The following is a 12,672-nucleotide window of genomic DNA, read 5'->3' as shown; positions in this document are numbered from 1 at the left end:
TTCTCTTGCTCAAGCTAGTTAGATTTGATTTTACTATCTGCTACCTAAAGGACCTAGGTTATTATATATCTTGCACTATGACTATGAAACACCAAATCTGATGGGGGAATTCTCGGGCTTATTTCTATTTCACTTTACTCAGACTTTCACATGGTTGACCTCTCCTTCCTAGACTCTTCCCTCCTAGGCTTTCATGCTTTCCTGACACCACTTTTTTGGTTCTCTTCACCCCTCTGATGATCTCATAAGAAGTGGTCTTCTCCATTAAACCCTTATTCATCAATATATATTAAAGAGAGGGGACCTTTAAAAAAGTGCAGGGCAGGCTGATGGAGAGACAGATGGTTAGGTTACATGTTCTACATCTACAGTTCTCCCATTGGGCTTCTGAACCATGACTCTAATTGCTCACCTGCAAGTCCACAGGCACCACAAAATGAATGTGCTTCAAATTGAACTATTCCTTGTTCAAAACCTAGCTTAGATACTTCTGACCTGCCCTTTTCCCAGGGAGAAAAAAATGTGCTCTGTGCATATTGCTATCATGAAATTTATCACTGCACTGTAATTTAAGTGTCTATGAATCTCTTTTGAATAGGAACAGCATCGTCTTCCTCTCTTTACACCTAGCATCATGTTTGACACGACACATAATAGGCATCCAATAATTTCTATTTTAGCCAATTGTAGGCATTCCCATGAAATTCTGAAGAATAAATGTGCACAACAGTCAACTCCAGAATTGCACCAATACCTCTAGGTCTGATGGCCACACAGCAAAGTCAGCCACAGTTATCCTATTGTTATCACATCTTAAGACCTAGAAATGGGAACAAAATTGTGGGAATAAGTTAGGATTTCTTTGTTCTGCTTCAGACTTCTTGGGCTAACTCTAGCAAGATTTATGTAAGATGTTTGTGATTTGAGTAGCCTTGGACCACTTCAGTTCTATAACCTTTGACATAAATGGTGCTAAGTGGTCATTATCCCATCTGCCACTTATCCCACACCGAGACACAGGGAGAGTTGTGATTTACCATGCTGTGGGAAGTCCTCCTGCCCAGTACCCTTTGCTTGCCAAGATAAACCAATCTGATAACGATATCTTTCCATTTGAGAGGGCTGAGCGATTTACTCAGCAGAACATACCTAGCCTAGCCATAGGTAACAAGCCAAAATGCCTTCAAACACCAGGCCAGTGACATCAGTGAGTTAAGAGGAGGGCGGCTAGGGAACAGAAAGCTTGTCCCTGCCTAAGGCATACAAAGTTAAGCTACAGAAAAATGCTTTTCCGGACCAAATATAGATCTCGAGTTGCGTGTTCTTGCCCCCTGTTTCCAGTCCGTGCGCAGGAGCAGGACAGGAGCGAAAACAGTGCTGTAAATAAACAGAAGTCACTAGGAGTGTGAGTACAGAAACGCTTTCCTTAGCGCTTTAAGTTGCCCACTTGATCCGTGGAGGGAAGTGTACAACCCGTTCATTCTCAGGTCTCTGGGTCTCCACTGGGGTGCTAACATCCCGTGATTTACATCTTAGTCGGTTACTAAACGGTTTCCTGTAGAGCGCCGCGCATCGCCTGGGCACTCAAAGGCGTGTGTCCGAGGAACGCACGGGGAAGGTGAACACAGAAGGACCCGCGGAAGCTGAGGAGGAGACCGGGAACGGGAGGAGGAGCGGCCGAGCGGAGGGGACGCGGGACCGCTGAGAGGAAGGGGCGGGGGGAAACCCGAGGAGATCAAGAGGAGAAGAGGAGGGAGGAGCACGTCCAGCTTCCCGCCCGCGCTCCCGGCCGGCTCGGGGCAGGCGCACTGGCGGCGCTCTCTCGCGTCCCCTCCCCCCACCTCCGCCGTCGCCTGGGCGCAGGCTCGCGTCTGCGCCGGCGGCTGGGCCCTCGGCAGTCACTGTCTGGTGTCTGCGCCGCGCTGCCGGCTTCGCCTTCTGCCTCCCCGCGCTTCCCCCTCCCCGGACGGGCCGGACCTTGGCGGAGGTAACTGCCCGCAGATTCCTGCCCCTCACGGCCCCAGCCTCCTCCCCAGGCTGTCCGGCCCGCGGCGTCCTTGGGCTCCTCCGTCCCCCTCACCCCCTCGAGTCTTGCGCGCCCGCGACCTCCCCAGCCCCGCCATCCCCCGCCGCACCCAGCCCCCTCGTCCCCCAGCTTCCCCGGAGTCGTCCTCCGGCCGCCGCACCCTCAGCCTGACGGAGGCTCGGCGGCTCAGAGGGGCCCGGGTCGCCCTCCGGATGGCTGGGAACGACGTCCGTTTCGGGCCAGACCTCGGCCCCGCACCGGGGTCCTCCAGCTCCCGCCCTGTCCCGGGTGGGCACCGCGGTGGCACCTCTCGGAGCAGAGGGCGGCGCTGCCCCGCAGGGTCGGGTTGGGAATCTCAGAGGGGTCCCCTGGGACCTGTGCGAAGTGGGGAAGCTCCTACGTTTGACCTTAGTGGGTGATAAATTGAGCACGGAGGAATGGACGCGATTTCTTAGACTCGTCTGTGGTGGAAACCACAGAACAACTTGGATTATTCTCTCTCTCTCTCTCTCTCTCTTTTTTTTTTATTGAGCAGAGTTCCCTGAGCTATACAGTAGGTCCTTGTTGGTTATCCATTTTAAATATAGCAGTGTGTACGTGTCAATTGGATTCTCTTGAAACTGCTTTCGCCAATGTGTTTTAAATGAAGGTACTTTGGAGGGGGGTAGACTTCACATGTTTCTCCTCCTCACATATTTTGTGAGTGTGATCGAGCTTACTTTTATCTCTTTCTTCCATTAACTAATTTGACTTGTTTCGTGATGTTTATTAGTATCCATCCGTACGTAGCATTATTGTTTTGAGTGCCATTTCGGTATGAGGCAGAAATAACCTTTGCTATATAACAGGTGATTTTCAGAGTTGTAAAAGATAGAAGACCATCCATCATCAAATTCTACTGGGCTCTGTCTTTACATCTTGAAATTATTAGCTATCTTTTTATCCTTTCCTTTTTTTTTTTTTTTTTGGCCTCCTAGCATGGGGGATCTTAGTTCCGTGAGCAGGGATGGAACCCGTGCCCCTTACAGTGGAAGCACCAAGTCTTAACCACTGAACCGCCAGGGAAGTCCCTATCCTTTACATTTTAATTGACAAACTAATAAGGATGTAAAGGGAGTATTTTAAAGCAAATCCCTGGCATAAATACTTAAGTATTTATCAGACAGAATCTCTCATATCTGGGAGAGGTGAGGTTCTAAAAAAAATAATAATAGAATTACCACACACCACCAATCTCATTCCTCTTTCTTTTAGACATCCGCCCCCCCCCTCCATTGTGTGTCTGCTTCCTCACTTTGAAACAACAAGATGTTCCAGGTTCTTCTGGTTCCTTTCCTACCCCAGCCCTGAAATCACCGGGTTTTCCTAGGAGCTCTGGTTCCTCCTACTGAAGAATGGTATTTAGAAACCGAGATCTGGGTGTTAACTTTGCTTATGGTTACTGGGGTGTTGTTGCTTCTAGGCCCTTTTAGAGGACAGAGCTAGAAATCATGATTTTTATACTGTACCTCCAATTCTAATCCAGCCCCTTAGGGCTCTTCCTTACCTTTCCCTGTTCTATAATTGTTTCCCCTTTCTTCCACAATGAAGATGCTAGCTCTCGTCAATATATTGTTGACCCTTGAACAACACAGGTTTGAACTGTGTGGGTCCACTTATACTTGGATTTTTTTCAATAGTAAATACTACAGTACTACAAGATCCACAGTTGGTTGAATCTTTGGGTACAAAGGAACTGCAGGTACAGAGGGCTGACTATAAATTATACTTGGATTTTCAACTGCACAGAGAATCAGTGCCCCTAACCCTGGAGTTGTTCAAGGTCAATTGCGCGCTGATTTGCTCAATCCTACAATACACAGAAAATCGCTTCATAATTTCTATACTCACACCCCTAGGAAAAAAATAAACCTACTAAAAAGAATTTGAGGTTTGTTTGTAGTTCTTTTTATTTTTAGTTTGAGAGTATATAGTCAAAATACTGTCGTAAAAGTTGCTTGAATTAATCCTTTTTCTCTTCAGTGTGGTTTTTAAATTTTATTTTATTTATTTCTCTTTGTATTAAGTTTTAGTTCCCCCCTATTCTTCTTTTAATTAACATAATTCCAAAACTCAAAACTATACAGAGGACTTCCCGGATGGCGCAGTGGTTAAGAATCTGCCTGCCAATGCAGGGGACACAGGTTCGATTCCTGGTCCGGTAAGATCCCACATGCCGCGGAGCAACTAAGCCCGTGCACCACAGCTACTGAGCCTCTCTTTTTATATATATATATGTATATATATGTGTGTGTGTGTGTGTGTGTGTATATATATATATATCTCCTTTTCTCCATACACATACGTATACATCATTTATCCTATAGAGTTTCTTACATTCTGAATTTGGTTGATTTTATTCTCCTGGTGTGTTTAATATGTTCCTTCATTCTCTTTATTTCTTGTCAGCTGGTAGTTTGATTCAGACACAGATTCAGGTTCAGTTTTTAATTTTCTGTCTTTGTAAGAATATTTCATAGATGGTTGTGTGTACTTCCTGTCTACAAAGCATCATATCACAGGGAATATAATGTCTATTTGTCTCACTGTTAGTAATTTTAAGATTGATTAGTGGCAGCCGCATAGTACAGGGAGATCAGCTCGATGCTTTGTGACCACCTAGAGGGGTGGGATAGGGAGGGTGGGAGGGAGACGCAAGATGGAGGAGATTTGGGGATATATGTATATGTATAGCTGATTCACTTTGTTATAAAGCAGAAACTAACACACCATTGTAAAACAGTTATACTCCAATAAAGATGTTAAAAAAAAAGATTCATTAGTGGGTTTAGGGCATGTCAGTCCACTTGTTATAGCGTTCCCCATCTACTTTCACCTAATAGTTTTAGCAGCCACTGATACTATTGACTAGATCTGTTATTTCATTGGGAGTTGCAAATGATGCTTTTCTAATGCCATTATTCCTCTTGCATTTGGTTAGCGCCTTTTAAAGAATTTATTTAATTTATAATTTTAATATTTATATTTAAAAATTTAAAAATAAATATTTGAAATTATTTATTTAAAATAAATTATTTAAAAATAAAGTGTCTAAGGAAGTAGTCATCTGGAATATTACGGTTCTGAGGAATTGAAAAACATAACGTTACAGTATAAAATATAAGGATGGTTAGCATCTTAATAGGTCATTCTGTGCTGTATTTGAATAGTCTTTCATTTAAAGCTTATTTTATTTTAAAAAATTCAGCTATTATTAAAGATGGCATTAATAATACCAAATAAATTCAGTTTTTTTGGACTTCATAAACTAAATAGAATTAGGAAGATAGAATTGTTTTAAAAAAAGAAAGAATAAGGGTATAAGTGGTCTGAAGTGACCTCTAAAAATGGTTCGCTATTCACTTGACCCAGAAAACCCCACAAAATCATGCAAATCAAGAGGTTCAAATCTTTGTGTTCACTTTAAGAACACTCAGGAAACTGCCCAGGCCATTAAGGGTATGCATATCCGAAAACCCACCAAGCGTCTGAAGGATGTTACTTTAAAGAAGCAATGTGTGCCATTCCGTTGTTACAGTGGTGGAGTTGGTAGGTGTGCCCAGGCCAAACAGTGGGGCTGGATGCAGGGTTGGTGACCCAAAAAGAGTGTTGAATTTTTACTGCAGATGCTCAAAAATGCTGAACTTAAGGGCTTAGATGTAGATTCTCTGGTCATTGAGCACATCCAGGTGAACAAAGCCCCCAAGATGTGGCACAGGATTTACAGAGCTCATAGTTGGATCAACCCATACATGAGCTCTTCCTGCCACATTGAGATGATCCTTACTGAAAAAGAACAGATTGTTCCTAAACCAGAAGAGGAGGTTGCACAGAAGAAAAAGATATCCCAGAAGAAACTGAAGAAACAAAAACTTACGGCCCGGGAATAAATGCCACAAAAAAATAAATGTAAATAAAAGTAAAAAAAAAAAAAAAAAAAAAAAGGAATAAGGCTGTGATTAAATACAATCCAGGCCAGTGACCAAATGCCATCATTGTTCAAGATTTCACAATATTAAAAATTTTGAAAAGACTCAATTTGGAACAGGCACAAACTTACACGAAAATTGCAAATAGAGTACAAAGAACTTTTTTTCATGAACCATTTGAGAGTGACAACTGATGTTCTCTTACCCCTGAATGTTTTAGTATCTACTTTCTACAGACAAGGACATTCACCTACATAACTGCAAGACAACCATCAAAATCAGAAAATTAACATTCATCTATTACAACCATCTAATCCTCAGTTTTTCTTCCTATTCAGGTTTTTCCAATTGTCCCATATTGTCCTTTATAGTGAAAGGATAAAATTTACAATTACTGACTGCATTTAGTTGTCAAGTTTCCCGTTTGGAACAAGTTCCTCAATCTTTTTAAAACTTTCATAAACTTGAAACTGTTGAAGGTTACAGATCAGTTATTTTGTAAAATGTCCCTCAGTTTGGGTTTGCCTGATATTTCCTTGTGATTAGATTCAGGTTGTGTTCCTTTGTACATATGTCACAGAGATGTTTTTCTCATTTTAACTATTAGGTGGCACGTGATTTCCATTTGTCCCATTCTGATAATTTTCATTTTGATCACTAGACAAAATGGAATCTGCCTGGTTTCTTCATTGTAAACTTACTTTTTCTCTTTTGTAATTAATGAGTATTTTATAGGGAGATATTTTGAAACAATGTAAATATACCATTTTTCATCAAATGTTCAATTTATTAATTTACTAATTTATAATTACATGGATTCATGGTTTCCTATTTTATTCCATGGATTTTATTTTTTATTTATTATTTTAAAATATTTATTTATTTTTATTATTTTGGCTGCGCCAGGTCTTAGTTGCAGCATGCGGGATCTTTAGTTGTGGCATGCGAACTCTTAAGTTGTGGCATGCATGCGGGATCTAGTTCCCTGACCAGGGACTGAAACTGGGCCCCCTGCATTGGGAGCGTGGAGTCTTACCTGCTGGACCACCAGGGAAGTCCCTATTCCATGGATTTTAAATCCATTAATATAATTGTTTTGATGCTCAAATTGTCCTCAGTTTGGTCTATGGGATCCCTTTCATTATGGCTTCTGTGTCCTCACTGTGCCTGGCTCCAATACACTGTGCCAGGCTCTTCCACTGCGTGAACATCCTCCCAAGATTCACTCAAGAATGGACCATTCACCCAAGATTATGCTTCCCTCACCCAAATAGGGCTCTGACAAACTGTTCATGGCCTCTACCACAACTATCCCCACAACCAGCATGGGGACTTGCTGGGCATCTTTACTTCATATTATCTCAGGGCTTCATTTTTACGTCAACTAGTTTGGACTTTCTTACAGCTCTGTGACTTAGGGCAGTTTGACTGTTTATGTGGTGGTTGAAGCCTTCAAGAGTGATTATTCCATAGAGTAAGGTAAAAGTTGTATTGCCTTATATGAGCTAGCCTTGGGAAGTGCATAGCATCACTTCCATTTTACTCTTGGTCAAAGTAGTCAAAAACCACCCAAATTCAAAGGATGAGGCATAGCCCAGAGCTCTCAATGAGAGGAGTATTGAAGTCATAGTGTAAGAAGAGCATATGGGATGGGAGATATTTTTGTGGCCATCTTTGGAAAATACAACCTGCCACACTGAGAAAATCAAATCTCATAGAAACTATATTGTCAAGATGTTCTCCTAGTTCATGTTTATCTTCATAGTCTGAGAAATAGCTTGTCGAAAGCAAGTACATTTTGTCTGACTATTCAAGTTGAGACACTGAATAAATTGTCAGCATCTTACCTTAAAAAGAGTTAACTTGAGCTGATGAAAAAGTAATCTACTAAAACTTTATGAAAATTCTAAATTAAGATCCTCAGTAAGTATTACAGGCTATTATCATTTTTTTGTTTGTTTTGATTTTTACAGCATCTTGTGACTTTTGACTTATTTGGTCATTGATATCTCAGCAAGCATGGAGATAAGATTAGAAGTTTTGACTTCAACGAGTATCAAGCAGAAAAAACCCTGGCCACGAGTCTCCTGGTTGGGACAGGTAGGTTTTTCTTTAATCATACAATATCAGTTCTAATATGTGTTAACTGTGTGCTTTGCCTCTAAGATCAAAGAATGTTCTATGGCCTTCAAAAAATACAATATCATCTGTAGAAGGATCACCTGCCCACTGAACAGGGTTTTGTGTATTTGTGTGGTAACAGGCTGGCAGAGATGGGGAGGGAGCATCAGTCTTTCTGTGGTCTAATCAGAGTTGCCACCACTCTCATCACTCTCTTGCTCCTTTTCTCCATAAACTTGCTTAATCTTCTTCACAGTCCTCTGCTGCTTTGCTCTTGGAGACCTGGGATGATGTATCATCCTCACTCTCATCTGCTGTGCTCTCCTGGGAATGCTGGGACATAATTTCTTCACCCTGCAAGTCCCGGTTTTTGAGATTGCACAGCCAGAAGACCTCTCTGCAATTGTTGAGGATGAGCATGGCTTTCACTCTGCAAACTAACAGCTATAGGGTCTTTTTGAGCAAAGGCACATGTTTGGTGAGTTTCGTGTCCTGGTGAATCTTGGAATGCCCACACAAGTGATGAAGCAGCGTGGTGTCCAACTGGAAGGTTTCCAGTAAGCTCAGATCATTTTCTCGATGTTTTCTAAAACTGAAGTCTAGGAGCAGCATGACACTGCTTCAGAAATGAGAAGCCATGTCTATTTTAATCTAAGTAAATAATTTAAAACTTACCCATACTACTGTTCAGATTGATGAGATAACAGCAGGTAACTCAGTTTAGGCTAGCAGAATTGGAAGACACTCCTATAATTTTAAACTCCAAAGAAATCTCAGTGCAACTATTAGGTCATCCTACCTAGTAATTCTAGTAAGAGGTACTTTAAGATAGAATGAAAAATCTTCAGGTTACAGAATCAACCTTATTGTTCATTTTATGATGTGTAGTACAAATATACAATCTTTCTTAAATGTCACTTTGTTTTCTTTTCTGGGATAACTTACTTAGGTAAGAGGCTGAATTAACTTCTGGCATCTCTTAAGTCTCTCACATGTTTCTTCTCTTAGGAAAATGAAGCTGTTTTTCTTTTGGATGATAAATTCATAAATGAAATTAATTTGCTATCAGGAAGGACAAAGAAGAAAATTCCCAGTCTTCAGCCTTTGTTGAAGGATGTTACAGTCCTAACAACGTCCAGTAATGGTTAAGTAGTACTGATATTTTCAGAAGGCTAGATTAACTGTATTTTTAAAAATAATTTTGGGAGTAATATTAAGGGAAATGTTAGATTATAAGTATTGTGTTTCCTTTTTGGAAGCAGATGCCTGGCTGGCTGGGGTACTTGCTACAGGGGAGCTTTTCCTCTGGAACAAAGATCAAGATTGTTTGAAAACTATACAAGCAACTGAAAAGCCTAAAGAAATGATTAAAGCTGCAGTAGGTGGGAGTTTTTTATTTGTTTAAATTGGTTTAACTTGATATATAGGAGAAAAGAAATATATCTCTGTGTAAATATATATATCTGTATATATATATTTTTTTCCTTATATCTGTAAGTATTTTTTTGGTGTTTATTTGTGACAATTAGGTTCATCTTGAAGAAGAAAAATCTGGCATGCCTAACATATCTGTGATAACAGTGGGTTCCTAATATCACATATGAGTACATGATAAATGTTATTATAATTTGTACTTTTAGTTTATTACTAGTGCCTTAGTTTTACATTCTGAATGGAAACATCATTTAGGTTCTTTATTGTCAGAATAGATAAAATTTGTACTTTTTTGTGGGAATTCAGACTTCAGAGGTTTAATTACTTTTTTTTGTTGTTTTCTAGCAAGCTCTTTGAGACTGTACTTGTATGTATCTGGCGATGGGAAAAGAGTTCTGCTTATAACTCCTTCTGGATGCATATTTCTTTGGGAACATTTGGAATTCAAGAATATCTTATCTTCTAAAAGCCCTTCATTGGTGGGCCAATGGTCCCAGATCATACCCGAAGAAGCAGTTCATTTGCCTTCCACTGAAGATAAAGAAGCTGTAGTGCATGCTGTTTTTATAAAAAATGAGGTAAAATCCAAATCAGATGGGGTATTATAGAAGTGGAGATCTCAGACTCTAAGAACAGACACCATCTGGGAAGCTGTTGAGCAGAGTGTGTAATGGCATAGCTATATATCTCCAGTCATCATTAATTGTCATAGTAATGGTGAAATTATCACGGAAAAGGTATTTTTATATTTCTTGGTCACATTTTAAGAGATGTTTATTAAAAATGGTTTGAACTTAGAGCTTCCTAGTTATACTTTTCCCTAGTTTTAGAATATAACTAGTTCTGTAATAAAGAGAAAAACAAATATCGTATTTTAATGCATATATGTGGAATCTAGAAAAATGGTATAGACGATCTTATTTACAAAGCAGAAATAGAGACACAGATGTAGAGAACAAACGTATGGATACCAAGGGGGAAGGGGGTGGTGGGATGAATTGGGAGATTGGGATTGACATATATACACTTCTAAATATAAAGTGATAACTAATGAGAACCTATTGTATAGCACAGGGAACTCTACTTGGTGCTCTGTTGTGACCTAAATGGGAAGGAAATCCAAAAAAGAGGGGATATATGTATATATATGGCTGTTTCACTTTGCTCTACAGCAGAAACTGACACAGCAGTGTAAAGAAACTATACTCCAATAATAAATAAATAAATAAATAATTTGTTGGAAGGATTTAAAAAAAAGCTAGAATTAGTGATATTAAGTAAGCCATTTAATTCCCAGGAAATAACACGTTCATTAACTAAAAGCATTCAGAATAGCTGCATGGTACTCTTTGTATATATGGACCAACATTTTATTACCCAATCTACTATTGTTAGAAATTGCATTTTGAACTTCTGTTGTTTTCCTCCACCCCCATGGGTAGTGCCCTAATTTAAATAATATGTAACTATAGGGACTTCCCTGGTGGTCCAGTGGCTAAGAATCCGCCTTCCAATGCAGGGGACGTGGGTTCGATCCCTGGTCCCACATACTGCAGGGCAACTAAGTCCGAGAGCCACAATTACTGAGCCTGTGCTCTCTAGAGTCCACGAGCCACAACTAGAGAAAAGCCCGCACGCTGCAATGAAGATCCGCATGCCACAACTAGGGCCCAACACAGCCAAATAAATAAAATAAATAAATAATATGTAACTGTAAAAGAAGAGAAAAATAAATATATTAGAATATTTCCAGTTATAGCCAGAGTAAAGGCAGTGTTTTCTTGAGAGAGTAAACTGCACCTTGATTTCCCATTTGAGATATGCCTGTGGCTCAGAAATTAATTACTTAGTCTTTAGCTTAATGTTAAGCTACATGTTAAGAATAAAAATAAGAGCAGGCTCTTGATATGTTTCATTTATATTATTTGTGATGAGAAATATGTGGGGGTTTTTTGTTGTTGTTTGGTTGGTTTTTTTTTTTTTTGCTGTTCTTTCAGGGATTAGTTTATTTTATTTATAGTTTAATTAGTTTATTTTATTTTTTTTCCTTGTTGGTTATTTATTTTAAACATACCAGTGTGTACATGTGAATGCCAAACCTCCTAACTATTCCTCATCCCCACCCTTACCCCCTGGTAACCATAAATTCGTTCTCTAAGTCTGTGAGTCTGTTTCTGTTTTGTAAATAAGTTCATTTGTGTCATTTTCTTTTTTTTTTTTGATTCCGCATATAAGCTATATCATACGATATTTCTCTTTCTTTGTCTGACTTCACTCAGTATGGCAATCTCTAGGTCCTCTTGATTTATTTTCAGATTAATTATATACTAAAGTATATTAAATTTATCTACAGTTATTTGGAGACTGCTGCTTGTGTTCATTTACTTTCTATTCCGGGGAATGCCTGAAGTTAACATTTCTAGCAATTCGGTGGCATGAAAATGTATTTACATCTATAAGGTGAGGTAAATGTTTCCTTCTTCCTTGTTTTCTATCTGTTTTTTTTTTTTTTTTTTTTTTTGGCCGCTCCATGCAGCATGTGGGTTCTTAGTTCCCCTATCAGGGATTGAACCTGTGCCCCCTGCATTGGAAGCATGGAGTCTTAACCACTGGACCTCGAGGGAAGTCTCTCTATCCCTTTTAAAACATTGTTATCTTTTGGGCCATAAATACGCAATAAGATTAGTAAGTGAAATGTGAATATCAGCTTCTGAGGCTTTACAAATTCTTTCTTCCTGTAAGTATGTTCTGTTTCTTTACTTTTCATTTTGAATGTCTATTATAGAAAGTTTTTCTTGTTTTTATTTTGTTTCCCTTCTTGGAATCAAGAACACATAAAAGGTAAGGCAGACAGACTATGGTCTTACTTGTCTTAAGACTATAAAAATAACTCCTTTGAAAAGTAATTCAATTGAATTTTTTTAAAATAAATTTATTTATTTATTTGTTTATTTTTGGCTGTGTTGGGTCTTTGTTGCTGCACACGGGCTTTCTCTAGTTGCAGAGAGCAGGGGCTACTCTTCGTTGCGGTGCACGGGTTTCTCATTGCAGTCGCTTCTCTTGTTGTGGAGCATGGGCTCTAGGCCTGCGGACTTCAGTGGTTGTGGCTCACAGGCTCTAGAG

At 39.7% G+C, this 12,672-nt stretch overlaps 1 protein-coding gene across 11 annotated transcripts in view; it reads left to right on the top strand.

The window, feature by feature from the left end:
• The first annotated feature begins 1,784 nt into the window (after positions 1-1,784).
• Positions 1,785-12,672, top strand: part of CPLANE1 (ciliogenesis and planar polarity effector complex subunit 1) — a 131,757-nt gene continuing 120,869 nt past the window's right edge. For 8 of the 11 annotated variants that reach the window (XM_059916250.1, XM_059916252.1, XM_059916251.1 and 5 more), the window contains exons 1-6: positions 1,788-1,987; positions 7,968-8,094; positions 9,124-9,259; positions 9,378-9,497; positions 9,895-10,127; positions 11,903-12,009. In XM_059916250.1, the coding sequence (XP_059772233.1) occupies positions 8,014-8,094; positions 9,124-9,259; positions 9,378-9,497; positions 9,895-10,127; positions 11,903-12,009 (677 nt within the window). In that variant the 5' untranslated portion in view covers positions 1,788-1,987; positions 7,968-8,013. Of the gene's footprint in view, positions 1,988-7,967; positions 8,095-9,123; positions 9,260-9,377; positions 9,498-9,894; positions 10,128-11,902; positions 12,010-12,672 lie in introns of those variants that run through there. The other 3 variants (XR_009502291.1, XR_009502290.1, XM_059916257.1) reach the window with 2 other exon arrangements.

The sequence above is a fragment of the Balaenoptera ricei genome, chromosome 3, assembly GCF_028023285.1.
Source record: "Balaenoptera ricei isolate mBalRic1 chromosome 3, mBalRic1.hap2, whole genome shotgun sequence".
NCBI lineage: Eukaryota > Metazoa > Chordata > Mammalia > Artiodactyla > Balaenopteridae > Balaenoptera > Balaenoptera ricei.
This window is presented reverse-complemented; position numbering and strand designations above follow the sequence as displayed.